Source organism: Rhipicephalus sanguineus, chromosome 2 (assembly GCF_013339695.2).
Source record: "Rhipicephalus sanguineus isolate Rsan-2018 chromosome 2, BIME_Rsan_1.4, whole genome shotgun sequence".
In the NCBI taxonomy this organism is placed as follows: domain Eukaryota; kingdom Metazoa; phylum Arthropoda; class Arachnida; order Ixodida; family Ixodidae; genus Rhipicephalus; species Rhipicephalus sanguineus.
The window spans coordinates 51,508,654-51,531,512 of record NC_051177.1 but is presented as its reverse complement, the minus strand read 5'-3'; the positions used below and the strand labels follow the sequence as shown (position 1 = coordinate 51,531,512).

General features: G+C 43.2%; 1 protein-coding gene across 1 annotated transcript; it reads right to left on the bottom strand.

Moving 5' to 3' along the window:
- Positions 1–96: 96 nt before the first annotated feature.
- LOC119382937 (uncharacterized) lies at positions 97–22,517 on the bottom strand. Its single transcript, XM_037650855.2, has 9 exons — positions 22,408–22,517; positions 20,008–20,099; positions 18,768–18,913; positions 9,248–9,390; positions 8,553–8,779; positions 6,270–6,370; positions 4,908–5,093; positions 969–1,106; positions 97–766 (listed from the first exon to the last, which is right to left on the bottom strand). The coding sequence occupies exons 1-8, from the start codon at positions 22,449–22,451 to the stop codon at positions 1,011–1,013; spliced, it is 1,035 nt and encodes a 344-aa protein (XP_037506783.1). The 5' UTR covers positions 22,452–22,517; the 3' UTR covers positions 97–766; positions 969–1,010.
- Between the last annotated feature and the right edge of the window lie 342 nt (positions 22,518–22,859).

The following is a 22,859-nucleotide window of genomic DNA, read 5'->3' as shown; positions in this document are numbered from 1 at the left end:
ATGCATGACAATTCTCATACCTTGATGCTCTTGTCCTCTCTTAACTACCTTACCCTTTTATGTGCGTGTGAAACACTGCTTAACCAATGTGCTTTCGAAGCTGCAAACTGGAGTAAGCATCGTAGTTGTGGCACATAAAACATGTGATAAAATAGCCCACTAAATTTATCACTCAGTCAGCTGCATCGTGCAAAACTTTATTGCAAGACTCTCTGAAAAAGAAAAAAATATATGTACACTGTATGCCTGGTATGTTGGTGTTCATGCTAATATCATGACCGACCATTAAGCATAAAAAAAAAAATAACGCATGGGCAGTATGTTTGCCTGTTCCCCCTATAATCAAGGTAAGTGTTTTGTACACAACTGAATCTCACATTTACAAGTATTTTTTCTCAAAGAGTTCGAAACAAGCAGTGTTTTTAAGGACTGGACTTCCCTCGACTTGAGCTTCACAAATGGCACTTGGATCTGGCATTTTCGTTGACTTTCAATGACGCAAGTAGCTTGTGGCACTCATTTAGTCCTTGCACAAATTCTTAATTCAGCTGTGTTTTTTTCAGGTGGCATATCCATCAGCGCTTCTGCTTGTTGGTGGATGATGATGGAAAATTGCAGGCCATCGAAGTATGTTATCTATGGTACCTCGGTGTTGACCAGTTGCGCATACACAGTGTGCACTCAGCAACAACGCATTTGCGAGAACATAATATTCCAAGTCGTGTTGCACACTTCACAAGCATTCTTCATCATGACAGTCTTGAAACTGTAATGAAAAGTTAAAAAAAGAAAGCTTTCACTCATAATACAGAGAAGTGACGGCAACAGCTTCGCACACTTGTCACTATCATCAAGTATTATCTTCTCCCTTTAGAAAAGCTGTCAATCAACAATGTGAAGTGAATGCAAATAAAACACTATAATGTGTATTAAATGTGGCAGAAAAGATGTGCAATGGTTGCACTCACACTGGGTGCTTTAAAGGCTAACTGTGAAGGCTGTTCACATATCTACGCATCTCCTTCACTGATGTTACTTTGCCCATCAGGGGTTGTCATTAGGTAGTCGCACTGGCCACAGGACAATGGGAAGACCTTTGACAGAACCTGAAAGAAGCAAGAGGATCATGCAGAAGACTGATATGCATGTGAAATGTTTTTTTTTTTGTAGTGTGCTCAATCTCTAATTATATGTTGCCATAACGCTAGGAATAAACCAAAAGGAATGCTGACATGAAGCAATAAATCAGTGTATTACATTTTGTGTGTTTTAAAAAATTTATTCAAAATATTCACTCTTGCTTTGCAGTTGATCGGTGTTTTCGAAAAAAGCTTGCTCAGCGGTGTACAAACACCGAGACTTTCTTTTTTAAATTGTGCATCAGAACAGCGGAACCCCCAGTTTCACAGTTGCATAGAAAATTTCAGTGTACTATTTTGCACATTTGTAGATTCCTAAGGGTGAAACATTGGGCCTTTATTTACTTGACTTGTAATCAACATTCTGCCAAATCTATGAAAACATATTTTTGAAAGAATACGCTGATACAGTAAACACTTTTATAAAGAAGCGCTTGGGATCTTCGAAATATTACTTTATCTTAAAGGTCACTTTATTGCAAACATGCACCATAGTTCTCACAGTGTAGTCAAGAAATAAGGGATTCTTTGTTGTACCGCTAATTTCATTGTTGAGGAATTTGATTGTGCTGATAATTGATTCAGTGTTCATCTCTAGTGTCACTTTAACCCTTTAAGAATGGAAAAAGTGTTACTAAATTTGCAAAAAAAAGAATAATTTTGTTCACATACAGTAGAGCCTCGATATGTAAAAATCGCTTAAATGAAATATGTCTTAACTGGCTGGTTTTGTACACAGATAAAGGGACCGACAACTGCCCAGAATATGAATTGAGTTGACTCCACTGATGTAAAGATTGTCTGTCGCACTGACTCAAACCAACCCTGTTTTTTTCGTGACAGATGGATTTATATTTTCATTTCTTAATTGAAAGTCGCGAAAAATGACCTGTGGCGCCTCTGGTGGCAAAAACATGAATGATCCGATGAAGACGGCCACGTGACCATTGATTGCTGTACGCGGTTGACGATTTTTTTTTTTGTTAGTATTGAAATATTGTTCGTTTCTTTATATTAAAAGGTATTACTCCATAATAATGTACATATAGGCCTGCATTAGTAGTATGCATTAAAGTGGTGCTGTCTTCGCATGATGTAATGATCCCATGCTTGTCAGCGCGTCTTGAGCAACTTTTCAGCGTGCTCATGCAACCGTGCACGCAGTTTCCAGGTCGCTAAGATTTTGGAGCGACATAGTTTTGCTACCTACACTTCGTCTCAGAAATGATGCGTGCTGCTACTCAGTGCGGCCGTGCATACGCACAGTTACGTTTTCGATTACTTGGCTTGGATCGTGTATCGAGAGAGTAACAACGCTGGGACAAGCCATCCATGACACAGGCACAGGCAACCTTGGGCACAGGCGCACGCAACGCTGTACAAATACCAGGAAGGTGTATAAAGCCACACATCTCATTGTAACAGCTTGCTATTTTCAAAAATGGTTGGAAAGCTCAAAATAAAGGTGGTTAAGCATAGTTAGAGTAACTCCTGCGAAAGCAGAACGACAGCTTTCACAAGGGCTAGCGGCATCGCTATCAATTCTCAGCGTTGCTGGAGCAAGCCTCCATGCGTGTTTGGAGCCTTTCAGATCGAAAGATACTGCTTATAAAATAACTACGTGCTTTTCGGATAAACCACTGCAGCTACAAACGCTACGAAGGGTGAGCTTCCTGTCGTGCCGTAAAAAACTGTGTCGAGAAAAATCAGTTGTCGGTCCCTTTAATCGGAACCCAAGATTTACAACTCTGTAAACAAAAAAACAACAGATGTCAACACTTCCATCTGTGCAGGCATAAGCAAATATATTCTTTTGACACCTGTGTTCCATCCAGAGAACCATCTCTAATGAACAGTGAGAGACTAGCCATGCATAACTGTGTTACCTGGCCACCAATTAAAACAGTGAGAGTTATGTTTTATTTGATGTGACTGGTGCTTTCTTGGAACCGAAACTGGCAAAGCCATCAATCCAACAGCCAACACGGGACAAAGTAGCTAAAACATTCACAGCTTTTACATAACATACCTAACAATGTTGAGAGGGTGTATAGCACTCCTTGCAATTGGAACAACTTTTTTCTGGTCTCGAGGTTTCGTTTAATGAGATTCTACTATAAGTGATTCCACTGGTCACGTAAGAAGTTTGTGTCGGAAGGCTACAGTTTACTAGAAGAAAGAAAAATATTTTTTGGCCTATGGAAAGCGATCTTCACTGAACGTTTTGCCTGCATGCTTAGAACTTGACACTCTACTGGAATGACAAAGACCAGCTATCTTCAACAGGCTTCTTATGTCCCATGGTGTTGTTTACAGCAAGCACAGAAAAATGGAGAAGCACAAGTTGTCTTGAACGTGACATGAAAGCTAGAACATTGCTGGACGAGTTTGGCTCGTCATTCGTCTTTTTTTTTTTTGCAATCGTGCTTTGAGCTTGACACTTTTTGTACAAAAAGGATTAATAGCTGTTAAGCCAGCATTCACAATATAAAGGCAGAACTTTTTTAATGCACATACTATTATCTAATAATGCTAAGTGAAGCATGATAGTCCATGAAAAAAATTTTTTTGTTTCGCAATTGGATGAGGTGAATGCATCCCAATGCGCGATAAACTATTTGCTTCTGTAGGAACAAAGTCTGTTTTTGTTGAAACACAAAGGAATGAAAAATTTCATCTGCTTTATATTTTGTTTGCTGAGGTAATTATGAGCCACTTTTTCTGGAACTTGTCTCAATCGGTTCACCTAGAATGTCTTGGATCTTTGCAGAATGCCCCAGTGTGCTCTAATGTCCCGCCTACATTTATTGATGAATGGGCCCTTATCCAGGCCCGCTGCTCCAATCCTGAGCCGAGCTTGGCTTCAAAGGCATCAGGCCTGAGTCTAGCCACCGCCTGGCAAAATATACTTTTCCCAGCATGGCATGATATTATGGGTAAGCCCGAACCCTTGTTGTACTTTAGTTCATTATTTTCCACCTCTGGCTGTGCCTATGGTGAACTTATCTACGCAAAGCTTTGTTGGCTGGCATCATCAACAGTTAAACAATAAAATAAAATAAAAAAACAAATAGAGCCATACTTTGAGATCTTTTTAGCTCCTGAATTATTTCAGAAAAAACATTTGTAAATTACCCTTTTTTTAATGCTGCATACATACGAGGTAAAAGGTTAGGTCACTCTTCACACCTTTTTTTTTAGAAAGGGGAGGGGGGCACAACCACGAATAGTACACACAGGCATGCATGTAATTAAAAGCCCTTGCTGATGTATATCATTTCTTGCATTTTGATAATATCTGTGTCCATGTACTAAACCTGTCAGGGCTTTGAACATAACTTAACCGGGTAGACATCCTATAAGCATTGCAACTCTCATTCACAATGCTAATCATTGTCAGCGCTGAGATTGCTTGCCTGTGATATAGTTTGCATACGTGTGTTGTTCTAGATTGCATGTGAGGTACTTGTTCTAGCAAACATGCTTTCAACTCATTCGAACTGCTGAATTGAGGAATTGTTGAGTTAGTGTATCCATAAATTAATGACCCTACACATGGCATGATCTCTGTTCATGTTATAGGCTCAGGGTTGGTTTCAACAAAATGTTGCTTATCTGTATAAATTGTGCCTTGTCTTTGAGTTTTTTCCTGTGCATCTTTTGTTGCTCCTAAAAAATGAACTGCATTAAAAAAAAGGAGAGGTGGTGAAGCAATTTCGGCAATAATGTTATTACATAAAGTTACAACACTTGATTAGCACTCCAAACCTTGAATAGCTGCAACTCTTTGGCTGTGTAGGAATAATAAGGTGCAGGTTTCTGCTCTGAAACAAGAGCCAACAGCTGTTCAAACTCATCTTCACTCAGTGCGGCTGATGTAGCTGTCCAGAAAAGCTTTTCTGCCTCAGCCAGAACTCTGCTGCCTCTGTCCTCGAGGCTCTTCAGTATTGCATCCTGAAACATGACAACATTGGAAAGCAGATCAGCTTTTGAAGAAGCATGAATAAACCTTTAAATAATTTTGATTCTACCTTCTGAATAATGCAAAAAGAGGCAATTTTGTCGTGAAACATAAATGAGAACAAAGCAGAATAAAACATTAAAGCTTGTTTTATTTTACAATTGAATAAAAATTCAAGTTTCTGTACATGGGCCTAGTAGGCCTAACTGCGGTGAGGTAGAGATGAAAAATCTTGACTGCTGTAATTGGATTATAGGAGCCTCATTATCGTAATGGCCACATCAGTCCTTTTCAGTATTTAACAATGTTTTTGACGGGAATGGAACTACAAGAGACTATAGCAAGTGTTGCACTGCACTCAGTTATCCGAGCGCTTCTGTAGTATGCCTGTATGGTATATGGAACCAATATAAGAAATTGGCTACTGAGAAGTTTTGTATTGTTCATTTACCGTCGTTATGGTATTAACTTTTCTCTACCTTTCAAACTTTCTACTATAAACCTAACTATTTTCAGCAAACATTGCAATACAGAATCCCTGAAGCCCTTTTTTTTTCACACACCAGTGGCGTAAGCAGAAATTTATTTCGGTGGGGGCACGCCCTTGATCCGAAGTGGGGACTGCGCAGGAAAGTGTGGTTGAGTGTCATTTCATGCTCTGTATCCCATGGCAGAAAAAAAATTCTGGGAGGGGCATGTGCCCGGTGTGCCACCCCCTGGCTACGCCACTATCACACACCAAATAATTCATCGAACTCTTCTACATGAAAAATCTCCATGCCTTTCTTAATTAACAGGTATCACAATCTCTTGTACCGAATATGTCACGCACTGACACATTTAAGTATAGTTTTCCCCTTAAAAATTTGCTGTCTGGAGCCATCTGTTCTCTGCTGTTGGACAGCTTGCTTGAGCTTCAATGTTACTGATTCGTTTTTTGTTTCTTCATGTTTTTCTATTTCGTGCTGCGTATATTTGCACTGTATGCATCCTGTACATTTTTATAGTTTCCCATTCCTCCCATAGGCCTAAGTGGTGACGCAATGTAATAAAAAATAAGTGAAATAGATAAGTACGTTGTTTTTTTTTTTTTTTGAACTTTACTTGCTCGAAGTCAAGTCACTTGTTTGCCCTCATACAGAAAGGTACTCATACAAATATGCTTTTACCCGACTGGAAGCAATCTCGATGGATTTCTGGAAGCGTAGTGCGTCGAGTAAGTTGCCACACGCAACACTGTCTCTCCTTAGTTCCTCTATGAGCCGCATGCCTGTTAGAGGAAGAGCAGAATGGAGAACAGTGTTTGATAGTCTTCCCTACAAACAACTTCGCACTTATTGAGAAATGAAAGCTCTCTAGGTTCTAACTAAGCTACTGAATGACCATGCTCCTGCATTTAAGCACAAAAACCTTGACTTGGGGAGGGAAAAAAAAGAAAAAAAGATCAATAGTCGGTAGGCTCAGAAAGAAGCAAATATCTGTGTTAAGATGGGCATCCACTCCATGGTAGCCCAGTCCAGCAAAAATATGCTCAAGTAGGCAGAGTCCTTTCTTGAAGTTGTATTTCACAACACTACTCATGTGCAGTGCCAGGTAGCTAAAATAAAAGCTTTGTAACTCAATAAAAACATTGTTTCACCGGTGTTTATTATAATTACTTCAGTTATGTGGAAACTTCGACAAGTTGCTGAGCTTTCATACTTTATAAAACGGTGCTATATCTGCTGGGCAGTAAAGGGGCCCTGAAACACTTTTTTGGCATGGTCAGAAAATGCTGCTGATCACTCTAGTCGAGGCTCCTGAGAACATGTTAGCCAAACATTATAGCGCAGCATGCGGCGTGAAATTTACAAGTAATTCTCAACGTCAGCTAGAAATCGTTCACTCTTCTCATGACAAATGATGCCATAAACCCAAATGATCGCACCATAAACCCAAAGTCCATGGCCATTGGCTGATTTGAGCATCGTGAGCTGCATAGCTACCGCACTCCCTCCTGCATAGCTTTTAGTGCACCGCTGGTACGATAGGAGAGAGAAACCGCTTAAAGGAGTACTGACACCAATTTTAAATACCTTTGGGTTGTGGCTCGAAATAAAAACACGGGTGTCAAGAACCCTAAAAAGAGTGTCGTAGTGCTTGGAAATGCAGTGAATATATTTTTAACGCTACCTTAAAACAGCAATTTTGGTTTCGGTATCCAGGGGGCGGCTTCGCAGTGACATGTCAACACAAGTCTGACGTCACGGGAAGACTGCAGCTCGCAGCATACTAGAAATAACTGTGAGTTTGCTGTCAGTCGCACGTCACATGCATTCGTCATTGTTTGCATGCGACTGACAGTTTGCTGTCAGTCGCATGCAAACAGTGACGAATGAATTGTCGTCTAGAAACTCTAATAGCGATTTCTGCAATTCAGGCTGCATGCAGGACGCAGATTTTGCAAACCCAGTGAACTGTGTTGACTTGTTGCGATAGTGTCCATCACGGTGGGCCTAGCTTGCAGATGCTGGGTGACGAAAACTTTAAAATCAAAGTAAAATATTTTATATGTGTTGTCTGGCTCCGGTGTGTGGAGAGTGTTGATAGTGCACACCATGGAAATGAAAAATGTCCCTTTCGGGGTGCCTCTAAACTGTGTCAGTGCTCCTTTAAAGTGTGTGACAAATCCCTGTAACTGTGCTCGTACTTGACTGATTCTAAAAATTTTTGCGGAAGTCGATTCGCGAGGCAATAAACTCCTTAAATGAAGCCATTCAATGATTACTTCAAAAAGTGTTGCAGGACCATTTAAGGAAAGTACAAGCCGAATGCTGACCTGTAAACTTATTGAAGAAGCAGGTGCCATATAGTATAGACAAAACAACTTTTAAATGTAAGGACTGTATGTACAGGACAGAACCTTCAGGGTTCACATAAAAAAAAGATAGAACCTAAACACTGTCACTTAAAAAGTAGAAAACAAACACAAAATGCCAGAAACAGAGGTGCACAAATAGGCATTAATTTTTAAAAATGGCCCAAGCAAAAGCGTTACTGAATCAAAAGACTAGGTCAGGTGCAAGATTACTCTCTTCAGGAACACTTGTACTATGTCTAATATGTAAATCTTATTTCACTACATTGCTATAGTGTTATAAACATGCAGAAATTGCACTTTAAATTCAAAGGAAAATCCAGCCACTTTACTTCCTGGCTTTGAATGTATCCACTCTCTATGTACTGCTGGGTCTGACTTGTAACTGGTTTTTAGTCCCTTTCAGTTCACAACACTCAGTGCAGTATGTGGCATACACCAAATCGTCGATATTCAAGGCAAGGATACGAATACATACTCACACAACAAGTTACAAACTGTAGGTCAGAACTGACCTTTTTGTCTGCTTATTTAATTGCCATAAGAACAATGAAATCATGTTTGCTAGCTCAGTGCAGTGGAAGGAGTTCCTTACCTCTAAAACGAGAGTGCCTGGGAGTGCTGGTAACTGCAGTTGACACTTCATCTAAAATGTCCCTCAGCTGTAGCTGTGCTCCTTGCATATTCTTGTGCAGCTGTATAAACGACTTCAGTGCTTTTACTTCAAGGTTACAATAGAGCTTGTACAGAAGCTCCATGCGGTATGACCCAGACAGCGATAATGGTACGAGATGCCGAGCATATGTCTGCACCACAACCATGCTGAAACGAGAAGAACATTTTTGTTCAGGAATTAGACAAAAGGACGTTGGTGTGAAACATGAGCACATTCAAGAAATGTGCTGCATGTTGGTAATGTATACAATGAAATCATTCGTATAATGATTACACTTCAATTAATGACTGCAAATAATGGTCCCTAATTTTAAAAAGACAGGGTGTGCAAACACGGACACAGGAAAGAAGTCAGGACACCACAAATGCGTTTGTGGTGCCCTGACTTCCTGTATCCGTGTTTGCACGCCCTGTCTTTTTAGAATGAATACTTACCACCTAGCTCAGCTCTCTGTTATTCTATGCTTTTCTTAGCCTCATTATCTGATGACTTCGTATGGTCTTAATTTTACAGTAATTTCACTTCACAAGTCATTTTTGTGTTTATTTATTTTTGTTTTCTCGTGACTGAAATCGTAAACACAGTTTGTCTTCAGTACAGAAGCATTCACTCACCGGTCACTGGTATTTTCAGTCTGATATGCCTCCAGGATGACATTGGAAATTCTAGAAATGAGCTTCTGAGGGCACATTCGATCCATTGCAATGCTCCTGTACAGTTTGCCTAGGCAAGAAATGGCTTCTTGGCGAACTTGGGACTGAAAGACGAAAGCAGTTTGTGTGGCCATGCAGGAAGATCATCTTGGTTGCGAATAAAGTCGTGACAATCATTTCACCAAACAGTACAGAACTTTCATAGAATATTGTTGAATACTGCACCATGGAACAGTGAAGAAAAGCATGAAGAGAAGAAAGAAGTTGAGAGAAGCATGTGTGCCATGCAGCGCGCGCTGGAAATACTGTAGATAGGAAATACAGCCGAATATGTGCTAATCTTCTTTGAACGTCTTATGACTCCCCTATGACTGCTCTACCTTTTTACAGAAGTCACGTACTAGAGCGGTACTTGTTAGAAGACAGTTTATTCGGACAAGTTATCCAAACACATGAAGCCACCAACACCGAAAAACTTGTTGTATCTAAGAACAACATGTTTATTGCCTCTATCCACTGTTTGAAGTTTGTTGCTGCTTGTCACTGATCCCGTTAATGGGGATAACAATCGCCGGGCGTATCCCAAGGGCTGGCGTCTCGGCCCTCCGAAAACGCACCACGAAAGCGCGGACAATTTAAAGTTGGTCCTTTTAGTGTGCCAGCGAACGCCGGTTGTGGTCCAAAGACCGAGTCAGAGCCGAAGTCGATAACACAAACGAAATATATTCTCAGTTAAGGCAGTACAACATCACAAACACGTGCACACTCGGCTGGTACCAGTTACAACTTCACAATAAAACTCAGATGGTGTTAACACAACGGGAACTAAACGAACAGATCATGCGCTACAAATGCAATCTCCTGTATTACAACTATTCAAGAACAGTTAAAGTCCTGAATATTCAACGGCGTATCCAGTCCGCAATTCTTGGACGGTACTTGAATGCTTCTCGTCTAGGAAACACTCATGCCAACTCCAGCGGTGATCGCATAGTTCCCTCCGTTGACGTAACTTGTCACGGCTCACACAGCGTTGTCATCCGATTTTTCCAGATCGACGATCGACTGACCGCACACCATCATAAACATGTCTTCTTTGGCTGATGGAGCCACACTCAGCATAACTTCACCATCTCCGGGCCGACTGACTCACTCACTCACTGACTGACTGCTTGCAGGTCTTTGTCGCACGCTTTTATCCCTTCTCCCCCGGTTTCCAGAAGCATCGGGAGGGTTCTTCGGCGTGCAGGTTCGAATCGCGGCGGCGACGCTCGTCGATGCAGTCATCCCTTCTCTCTAGAAAAATCCAGCCTTTGCCGGGCGCTTGATCTGAGACTTCTAGTGGGCGAGGAGGATGCGGTGCGTCGGCGCCTTTTGATACTTGTGTTTTTCGTTGTTCGCGCTTCATGGGCGAGCGGCTCGCGCCGTTTTATCCCGCTGCCGTTTGAAAGTGGCCACGCGCGTGCTTTATGGACACGCTCGTTTGTGACACTGCTTGTACACTGTGTATAGAGATAAATGATCACTAATTAAGGACATACGTATCCAACAAAAGGTGTTTTGCTTAAACAGGGTTCGTACAGGTTTCCAAGAGAAAAATTCAAGGACTTTTCAAGGGCCTTCTAAAAAATTTCAGGAACACGATTGTAGTTAACGGTAAATTTTATTGCACAATGCAAATGATGTTCACTTCACTTATTGCACAGTTTCACTACATTAGAAGCTTTGAGGCTCAGGGCAGGTCTTTCAGTTTTTTTTCTATTTGTGTCTTAATGCTGTCAAGTTCATCGGTCTTAAATTTTGCAGTCTTTCGCAGGCTGTTGGATTTCACTACGTCTGATGTCCCCGGTCGCTTCTGCCTTTTCGGCGAAGCCATCAGCAGAGGTTATCAAATCAGCAACAACTGCTTCCAGTTTCTTCCTCTTCAACTGCATACATTCAAGTTCCTCCATAATCAAGCGTCTTTTTGTTTGATTAGCATTTTCTTGGCCCTTTTTCTTTTCTGATTCTAAGTGTGCACCATGGTGCTGCCTCGCTGCGGACACAGCCAATCTGAGCTCTTTTGTTATGGCGACATTTAAAATGCCACCTGCCCTCTCCACTGAGTCACATATGACACGCTGTGAAATATACGACAAGCCCTTCAAGTTCTCTACGGAGATTTGGCGGTTGACACTAAACCCCCATTCAACACTTGCTTGTCCATGGCTAAGAACAAGAAGGAGCTTGACTGTTTTCCATAGCTCTTTGTAGGAGGGATGGAAGCTCAAGAGTTCGCGAAAGAACTCATCCAGCCTGCTAACGCTCCTCTCAAAGAGGCAAAGCTCATGCTTGAACTCTTCCAGCATTTCGGTGTACTTTGCAAGTACACATTCCCGCCGGCTGTCGCTCAGTCTTCCTGCCATGGTCAAGGTGTCTAGCATCCTTCCTTAGGCCCACCAGGCACTGATCCAGCTTTGAGTACATGAGCCGTGGGTCTAGAGAAGACAGGTTTCTAACCAAAGATGACTTCAGGGGACTTCATTCCAGTATTTTCTTGGTCACAGCTGCCAAAAATTGTTTGCACTTCATTTTGAATTGAAATGCATCCTTTGCACTATAGCTTTTGAATCCTTCAGTGCTTGTTCACACTTGGGACCAATATCCACTTTTTCTAGTGGAGCGTGGTTAATGGGGTTATCAACCTCCACCCTCAGCAGACCACCAACTCCTCCCAATGACGACAACACTGAGGCTTTCATGAATTTTGAAAGGACCTTCCACACAATACTTTCAAGGTCTCTCCCAAGAAAGAAGATCATGGGTTTGTCGAACTGAAAGTCTTTCAAGAATGGCTGAATAATCGATGCGACACAGAGGGCGAAGTTCAGTTTTGCCAGTGTCAAGGAGTCGCGACAAAAGCTATTCACATTTTCAAAGGACGCACACTTTGGTAAGCTCACCTGCTTGCTTCTTGCGGACTCCACATATTTCTTCATATCATTCCAAAGAAGCACAGCTCTCAATCACAATTGTGTTTTCCATCCATTGATGGGACACAAATAGCAGAAGAAATTTGTTCTGGTTAGTCACGGTTGAAAAATCATCCCTTCGTGCAGGCGAGTCATGGAAGAGTGCACTCATGCTTGACAGTAGAATGTCGATGCCCCACTTAGAGGCTGCAATGCCTGCTTTGTAGGCATTATGGACAGCATGGAGGCCACACGTCCCCAAGTCGACTAATTGGAACTGATGGTTTTCCTGAAAATGAGCTTGCATGTTCCTGAAAAACATTAAGTTCACATTCGGCTCGCCCAAAGAGATCTGAAGAATCTTGCCAAGTGGCAAAGGCTCCAAAGCCTTCAGAAGTATCTCCTGGATATCGTCTGCCATGGAGTGCCCCATGAAAGCGGAGGTGTACAGTCGAGCACGACTATATCGAACCCGTTTATATCAAATTATCCCGTATATCGAACAATTTCTAAACACGGTAAATTTACATTGAGAATATACAGCAAAAGTTACTGTTACATCGAACGAAAATAGCAACGACAACCGATATATCAAACTCCATGTGCCTCAAAAGTGCCCCAGCAAGTTGGCTTTCCCTCGCGGTGGCGGGGAAAACTGCCGGCGCCACCCTAGAAAAAGTGGTTTAGACCCGGCTGTGCACGGCCGAACACCCCCCTGCACAAAATGATCCTGGCCTGCTCGCAGCGCTTACAGCGCTTACAGCCAATTAGAGGCCGTCGCGCTTTCTCCGAGGCGCGGAGGCGGTACAAGTGAGCGCCATTTTTTCTTTCTTTATGCTTGCGTGCCTGCTGCTTTATGCTTGCGTGCCGCTGCCTCTTTTCCACAAGTTCAGCGTGGTCCATGCTGGTGGTGTTGCCTGTTGGCGCTCTGTGAACTTTCTTGGCGCGCTGTCGTCATGGCTTGTGCAAAGAGGCAGAATTTGCCGTTCGCCACGAAACTCGAAACCACAAATCGAGTCGAGCGCGGTGAGAAGTCCGGCGTCGTCACCGCATACGGATCGACATTCGACGAGTTCGTCAGTGCGGACGATGATGTCGCCATCATGGGCCAGCTACAAGATGAGGAATACGTTGCAGACGTCGTGCCGACCACGAGCCAAAGCGACAGCAATAAGGAAATTGACGATGGCCCGTTGCCTACATCCTCCAAAGTGATTCGTGCACTTGCGTTGGTCCGGCGCTATTGCGTGAATATACAAGGCCGCTCTGACTCGTTGGACGTGGAGGCGTGCGTGCTGTCGCAGGCAGCGAAGTTGTTGAAACAGAAGAAAATCCAGGACTATTTTGTTCCAAAGTAGGGCACGCAAGTAAGCCACCATATTAATAAAGTACTTTTCTTATTTGTATGTGCCTTTCTGTCATTAAGTCCTATAGCGGGCCTATATCGAATTATGCCATATATCGAACTAATAAACGTTTTTTGGCGAGTTCGATATACCCGGGTTCGACTGTAGTACCTAGTGACCACCTTGTGTGAGGAGTCCCAATACCGCACATGCACGTCCATTTGCTTTTCTTGCAGGAAGTCGTTCATTGACTCGTCAAAAAGCACGACATAATATTCGGACTTCTGTACCTCTTTTTGCAAGCACGACAAGAAAAATGGCCTAAGCCCATGGCACGCAACATACGCACATTTTTTCTCGCCGCAAGAAAATGATTTGGCCACCTCGCTCTCAGGAAACATCCGCTTGAACAAGTCGCCGGTTTGTGCCGACAATCTGTACGAATACTGGGAGGTAATCACTTTCATTGTCCACAGAATTTCCGCATCGGTAACCACTTCGTGCGACTTGCAGGCGCTGCTTAGATCGGTCGCTTGGGATGGAGCCGACCTAGTGGGCCGCTCACTTGTGCTTGCTGTCAGGTAGGTCTGCATCGAGTTTCCAGCTGCCATTTTCATAATTCCACAGTGCTTTGTACTTTTTGTGTACCTCTTGAGAGGAGATTCACCCACAGAAGCGATGTCGAAGGTCTTCTCGCACAATGTGCATTTTGCACGGTGGGGGTCAGATGTATCCGGCGCAATCCAATGCTTATAATCATCGTTGCTGAGCCAAGCACTCTGGAAGTTACATTTCCCAGCCATGACTCCAAACTATGCCACCTGCATGCACGAACATGCGAAATTCAACGCGCGCCGCAACCGACACATGCAAAACAAAACATCACCGGAGCACGAGCAAGCACTGACAAGCTACACAGCTACAGTGTACTAGAAAGGGCAGTGAAGCGGGCGGAGGCACCGACCCATAGGGGCAGCTGACGCCGCCGCTGGCGAACGAAGCGGCGGCACTGCAGTCGCTTACTCTTGAAGGCGGGTGCCTCATGTTGCCGGTTCCTTGGCCTTGGCTGGAACGCGCTTGTTTGAAAGTGATTCTTCCGCTTTTCTCTCAATGTGTGATGCTATAACTTGTGAATGGCTCCTAAAAAACAACGCTTGAACCACTTCTTCGCTCCTGGATGCAGCACAGGGTACTCTCGAAGCAAACAAACGGCGAAGCTTTTGTTGTTTAAAGCGCCCGCAGACCCAGAGCGAAGAAGCGTTTGGGAACGTTATTTGCTATTGAGCGTTATTCAGTGGACGCAAACTTCATAGCGAGAGTGCTATGGATGTGTTGCACATGAGTTATCATGCTTCCCCATTGCAGGTCGGCTGCGAAATTTACGCTAAGAGCCTAACAGCACGCAGTTTTGGGTTTTACATTACTATACGACTGCACTTTTTTGTGAAAGACGATAATGAGTCCAATCTGCTGAGAAAACGTAATTCTGCCAAGCACCTCAAACTAAGCAGGCTAAACTAGCTGCATGGCAACTCTCTCAACATGCATTATACTTTCGCCTTCCTCACCTGCTGTTATTTATTTTCTGAGCTTTACCTTGCCAGCTGTGAGGATTTGCTGAATCAAAGCAAGCAGCTTCCCTTTTGTACAGCAATTCAGTTTTTTTTCTACCCATTACTAGGGTAATGCTCTCATTGCATTAGTGTGAAACACAATGTCATATATCAATGCTCTGTGCCCTACTGCTTCATGTGTGTGTTCTCATATTCTGTGATGTCACATATTAAATCATAGATTACAGAGACCATGACCTTGTGTCCATTTTGTGAAATGCTGTAGCTCGTTTAACTGCTCGCGGAAGCCTGCACGGTAACTATAAATAAAATCGGCTGCTTTGCCAGTTTAAGGAAGTTCCCACTTGGCTTTCTGGATCCGTGCTGTGCTAGTCCTCTTTTTCAGCTAGATTCATGATTTCTATAGATGAATTTCAGTGTCCTTTTCAAAATAAATTGTTGATGTGGGCGTATATGACTGTTCAAATTCGTGCACGAATGTTTTATTATAGCTGTTTCAGCAACAAGTCCAGCTGATTCTGTGTGACGTTGTTCATTTGCGCAATCATTTTTTTTTTTTCATTTTCTTTCAGGCCTTGCATATTATGCTGTTGACAGCGATTGCAAAGAGAACGAGCGCACCATTTAACTGTTTATTTTAAACTTACTTTCATAGTTGTGGCGACTAACTACGTTTAATTGACGTCTCACACGGCTTCCCTATTGCGATTACCCAAGATCCGAATGTACTCGCTCTCTATCAGACATTCGTCTGCGCCTTCAAGTTCACTAAGCTAAACAAACTAGATCCTGATTGCTGAAGTAGTTGAAAACGTTCTAATGGGACTCAACTGCGATGGAAAGTGTTCGTGTTTTCAAGAGCGTGGCTATATTCAAGCGGCGAGTACTTTCCCAAAATGCGTTTGCATCTGTGGGAAAACCAATCTGTCTTGTAGTTTCTGGTCCTTAGCAGATAATACAGACTAAATAAGCGAAGTGCTTACGCGCAAACATCTGAACCACAGACACAGCGCGCGCCAAGCACATGTGAGCGCCGCAGTGGATGCTATGTTTCGCGTGCTCCTCTTCAAGACTGGTCGATCGCAGCGGCGGCGCCGCTGCTGGCGACGCTGCCGGAGTCACGCGGAGGCTGCCGCTCGCTTCACCGCCCAACTGCCCCTTCTAGTACACTGTAACACAGCACACAATGTGGCCAACAGATGCTGCTGAGGTGGCTGAGGCTAATGAGAGTGTGCTGTACTTTTTTTAGCGGGTTGCTGAGGGATACCACTAAAACCGAAGCCAAAAGAAAACATTTCAAACACTAGTAAAGTCTACTGCAACAAGCTCATTCCTGCAACTTTTCTTTTTTTTCCAGAGAGCTCAAGATGCTGTAGCCTTACTGTGGCCATCAGTTTATGGCTTCTGGCCAACCGAAACCAAACCAAGCCAGATAAAAAAAAATGGCGCTGCGGGTGCGCGCATGTTAGTGCATGCCTTGATCTTGCCAATCTAATACAGGTGGTTTGACCGTGTCTGACTTCGACTTCGCAATCACGGTGTCGCGGAATGCGATAAGCAATGAAGTTTGCCCGGCACCACACTCAACTGCAGTGAATTGCAAGTCGTGCAATCCGACCCTGAGAAAATCACCAATATTCAGGGGTTTTCAAGGACCGGAACGAAATTCCAGAACTTTCAAGGCCTTGAAAATGAAATTTTCAATTTCAAGGGTTTTCAAGGATTTCAAGGACCTGTGCGCACCCTGTTAAAAAAGAGAGTGAAAAAATGGGTGCGATTCCTTTCCCCGGCCTATCTTTCATGTTTACAGGATTTTCATGAATTTTAAAGAGCACGAGTAGGCAGGTGTGCACCTGCAACACCATTCACTCGCTCACTCACTTACATGCACACACACTAGAGCTCGCACACAGACACACAAAGCAGACAATATGCACATTATAAATGGGTGCTAAAAATTTGTTTCTACTTGCTTTTTAACCTTGATCTCAATCTTAATACAGTAGACTCTCAGTAAACAGAAATCTCTTAAATGGAACAGCTGCCTCTAATATGATCAGTTTAGGGCTTGAATTATGCACCCCTGTTCATAAATGGAACTCCTGTTAAATGGAACATATCCTCCTGGTCCCTTCAGGTTTTGTTTAATGAGAGTCTACTATATTGGTTCCAAGACAGTGGAAGTTAACGTCACTGATGTGGGTTGTCAAAAGGGCCACAATTCCATGAAAGTGGAGAAACAAACACTGCACAGAACAGTCTAAAGCTTAATGTGAATTGCATTTTACAGCTATTGCATCACTATTTCACATTATGGGTGAAACTGTAATCTTTATGCAACATGCCTGATCAGATGACAGAAGCCAACTTAGCTCTGCTTTATGCTTCATGGAAGCAGAGGAAACTGTGCTGCTACTGAGATACACGAAGCAGTATGCTAAGACACACAAGGAAGTGGTGCTTAAAGGGCCAGTAAATAGGCTCCGACATTTTTTTTTTTACACCCGCCAAAGAAGCTCGGCAATTCGTACAGTAGACCGCGGCGATCACATTTTCCTAATATTACAGCGCTGCGCGCCGCGCAGACCCTCCATTTCGAAAAACAATTCCCGCGCATCTTTCCTTCGCCTGACCAATCCCCCTCGTACGCGCAGTGACGCAAACTTGCCCACGAGCAACTTGACGTACCATTGGGCTTGTCAATTGGTCTAAACCAGGTCTCAACAAGTTAACGTCAGTTCCTGTTCCCACCCACCGCTACGAAACTGCACCTTGTTTCTTGGCCCTGTGGTGATGTGGTTTCGGCCACGCATTGTGATAGCACCTGCACTTACTTCGCCTTCGACGTGAGCAACATGTGGAGGAAGCGTTGTCGGCTGCAAATTGAGCAGGAGAGAGGGGGAATAGCTCGGACGGGTCGCGCTTGCTTGGTTTTCCCATTGTACGCGCGGCAAGCAGGGTTCTCCACGCTTATCTCTCGCGCCCCTTCGTCGTCTTGGAAAGCAAGCACGCATTCCTGCTGCATTGTGAACTGTCACAAAAGGTTTAAAAATACCGAAAAGAGCCTAAAACTGCCCATCAAGTTTCGGAGCGCATGCGACAATGTAAACAATAATCAACCAGGAGCTGCAGCAAGCGGAAGTGCATTGCGACTGATCGAGCTCGCTGATGACGCCAGTTGCTGACGTCGTGTCACGTTGCCGAAGTGGGCAAAGTCATGACGATGGGCTACGCCTTCCCCTCCCTGTGGCGGAGAAGGGTGGCGAGGCCGCGTGAAAATTTTAAACCGGCTGAAACGGATGTTCTAACCCCTGTAATTTCCTTATTAGAGCACGTACTCGCAAAATTCTTGCGCCACCATGTTTGCATAGCAAAAGTGCGCACATTTCTGTTCATTACAATTTTTCGACCTCAGGGTTGTTTACTGGTCCTTTAAGATGCTCTTCTTGTTGGATGGAAAGATCTCATGCAGAGTTATTGATAGAGATATAATAAACATGTGGCCGGGAAGGTTAACGAGGCCTTTGGCTAATGAGTCACTTGATGTAAGAAGATGGGGAGGACAATCCTGGGGGAAGAGTGACAAAAGGTATAAATACAAGTTACTCACAGAGGCACAGCGAGTATTAGCTGCAAGGAGGGCAATCAGCTTGTCTGTGATGATAGTGGAGTCCTTCAGAGCCACCTTTGTGACTGATTTGATAACAGTATGCCTTACAGTGGTACCACAGTTTGGCTGCATTTGCATTAAGGTCTCTGAAACATGCATCAGTTACATGAAACTGTTACAGTACCATAATAGTTACACAAAGCGTATGTAGCAGTATGGAAACACCCTGCTTAATTAAAAATATCATTGATTCATTTTTTAACTATGGACAGTTCGCATACATCAAATCAACATTTTTTTCACCGATGCATTTTCGGCTGGCAGTGAGAAATATTGTAGCCTTCAGTAAAATGTGAACGTTAAGCGCAATGGTGTTTGATATTACTTTTCAGCTCCCATGCTCCTATACAAGATCTTTTGCTGACATCTGTTATTCTACATGCCAATATGTCATTTCATATCTTTGTGCCTTAAGACACAATAATTTAGGCTGTTTTCTTCACTTAGGGCTTGAATGAAAGAGAATGCTGTTACTCAAGATGAGAAGACACTGTGCGGACAGTATGGCAAAGTTCAATAACAGCCGGCCATCCTGTCTACTTCAGCAGGCATGTTTGCGACTGGTTTTGCCTCTCACAACACCCTCCTCGGTCAATGAGATAACAAAGCTGCCTTCTTAATTAAGCTGTGCAGTATTCCGTGTTTATGTGTCAAATATATTAAACACGCAGCAACATTGTATTCATGCAAAGCTAATGCAATTACATTAGTTTTTGTTAAAAATGTATGCATATTTAATGTGCTGTTCAACAATGCACAGTGTTGCTTGATAACTTAATTAAGCCACTGTTGAAGACTGGGAAACTGGGATAAGTGCTAGGGAAATCAGACTGATTAGTTACTTGCAGTGAACTGGCAAGAGGTCCTATCAGGTGCAATATACAATTTTTTACGTTTAAATATAATCTTTTTTGCTAAAACTTATATCTAATTTGCATGTACATGCAAGCCTGCCAACCTAAAAAATACTAAAATTTGTTTCATTAATCATGGCATGTAGTGAATTTTAAACATATATTGCGAACAGAAACGTGAGCAGCTACTCTGCTCTGTAGTCATCACAAATTGAAATTTTATGTGGTTAATTTATAAAACAATCAAGTGATAGCTGCCAAAATATTGCTTTTGTCACACATCAGCTTTATGCCCATATTAATGAGACCTCTATGACTGCACGTACCGAGCACACTATCAGCAAATTCAGGACAACATAGAAAGCTCGACGAAAATTTCAAACATGCCTCCCTTATGTGAGGAGAACTGTCGGTACATCTGAAAAAAATAAAATAAAAAAAAATTTGCCAGGCGAGCTTAGCATTACCTTAATACCATGCAGTGGTGACAATGGTGTTGTATTTACATCTCTTGTGGTACTAACTGCATGCATTTACACACACCGATGTGCACTCAGGCCTGCCAGAAAGTGTGCATCTGCAAAATGGCTGTTTCAGTTTCTGACCTTGTACAATTACTATTCCATTCCAGAAAAAGTCACAGTTTTGCCTCAACGACGAAGCAATGAATGCGATAGCAAGAAATTGGAATGTCACAGGAAGAACAGCAAGGAGCTAAAAATTTGCTGCGGGCTGCTGAAGCACAAATGACTCAAGAAAAGAAAACACACAAGGCAAGCGTGAACTAACAACTGTCAAAGCTCGACACTTGCAGCGCGCTGCTCAAACACAATGAAGGAGGCACAGAAAGAATGCACAGGTATACATAGGACGAGCACGAACTGTCACAGTTGTTACTTTAACTAACTCCTACTTTGGCTCTTCTAGCTAGCAGATCACTCCTTTTGCAAACGCGCCGCTGCAGCAAGCAAAGTGACCTTCGTGTGGTCTATAGTTTCAGCGCAAACTTTGCGATGAACGCACAAGACGTACAAAACTCCCACTCAGATAATCACACGAGCATGGCCAACCACGCCCTGTATGTCAAAGTACAAGTCAAAGGCACACATCTCAACTCCGGCGAAACACTAGACAGTTTTAGAATTGGGGACCCAAGAAATTTGAGAGCCGCCAGGATGCATGCGCAGAACGCAAGCCACTCTCGGACTCTTGCGCTCGCGTTGTCCCAAGACCCTGCAGCGCCTTCCTTTGGGCGGCAAACAAAACCGCAGAGCGCGACCTCAAGAGAGGAAAATAAAGGCGCTTGGCAGTGGCACGGGAAGCCATGGCTCGCGTTTCCTGTGGGCGTCGATTCTGGTCACTAAGATAAAACTTCATTTGGCTGTAGTTGGTACATATTCCTGAGGCTAAAATTACAGCGCAAACGCACTTCTTTGTCTTTCTTACTTCTTCTTTACTTCTTTGTCCCTACACCCATCTGAATAAAATTTCATGTCTTCGCGTGTCTAATGCACTATCATCCTTGTTACACGGTTTGGTTTAGAGTAATTGTTGTGTGCGCATGTGCGGTAAGTTTGCCTTGGGCTTATATATGCATTGGCGTATAAAAGCATAAAGCATTCGCTAGCGCTTGTGTCGTACGTTTCTTTTCTTCGTGGATGTCTTGTGAGTTTGCACTGTAATTTTAGCCTCAGGATTCTAGTCGCGTTGTAACATATATACTGTGATTCTGGTTCAGCCCTCTCGTTTCTTCCCTCCTGTGGCATAAGTCTACAAGAGCCAAAACGTTTCCACTAGCTCGCGCCACCACGAGCCATGGGACACTCTTCTTTTTCCCTGGCCGACTGGCCACGAGTGGCGTGGTGCTACAACCACAATATGGAAAACTAGCGTGGGTCACTAGCAATACAACGCAAACACAACGCGGACAGCGATGCAGCATGGCCCGCGTCTTGCATAATTTTAATTTCGCCACGTGTGGCGTCCCATGCGTTTCACCCAACACTGTGTGCGTTTGTATTCTGCTGTTAGTATCCTGGCGAATGAATGAGGCATGGCGTAATTGTCAAAGGCAGCGAGCTGCGTAGCGAGGGGTCACAGGTTTGAAACCCCAGTTGAGCGCTTCGGAATTTTTTGTCTTCTGAATTATTTTTATTTGTGACTTTTATTTATATATCCATATACATATCCGGGACATGACGATGACGGCAAATATTCGCCGAGAGTGTCCATATAATTGCTATCGCAATAAAACATATTAATCTATTTCACAATGTATTATGAGTCCATATAACAAGGTGTAATAAAAGGCCAAGTCATGAGCAAATTTTTGTTGCCTTCTTTTTTTGTTATGCAACGTAAAACAGCTGCATGTTGTGCTGTACTAATTTCTTTATTACCTGGTTGTCCAGCTTCCAGTCTGGCTAGGTTTCTCAGCATGATGGGCTTGTCTTTTATAAGAGAACATTGTTCACACTCGATGGTTGCACTGCCAAATATTTGGTAACCCGAATGCAAATGCACTGGACTATCGTTTCAATGAAATTCAAATGAATGGAACTTTAAGATATATAAACACACATATGCAACACCTATTGGTTTATCAAGGTTTCCACATTACTATAGTACCGAAATTCTCAATTCTTCCAAAATGAGCGAGCCATGAGCATGCCATCATTAACGAACTGTGCAACATTTATGGTATCAATTAATGCATGCATTCTCACCTTTCTAAGTAAAGCTGGCACATATACCTGCCGCAAGGAGCCATATTAAGTGATCTCCTTGATGCCAAGTAACTCAGCGACACCACAGCTGCAAGCCATTCATGACCATGACGAGACTAAATGTAAAAACACAAACACAGAGAAAAGAAAAACAATGCAGCTCCACCACTGTGAAACCTGAGGAAGTGCGTAGCATGGGCACTCAGTGATTCCCGTTCGTAGAGTTCCCTCTGCCCAGTTAACCAAACTGCCGATGATGCCAATGTTCGAGGTAAGCATGCAGTGTTTCCCCGGCACGAGTAGAATCTTGTTAGGGAGATTCGCAAATTCGGTGTGTGAGATGTGCACAACTCTTTACTTCATCGACTTCCTGCTCGTTATGGCAGTTGAGATACGTGTCGTCTGCAGCGAGTTCTGTCAGGTTGTTCCCACTTCAGATGCAGTGTCGAAGA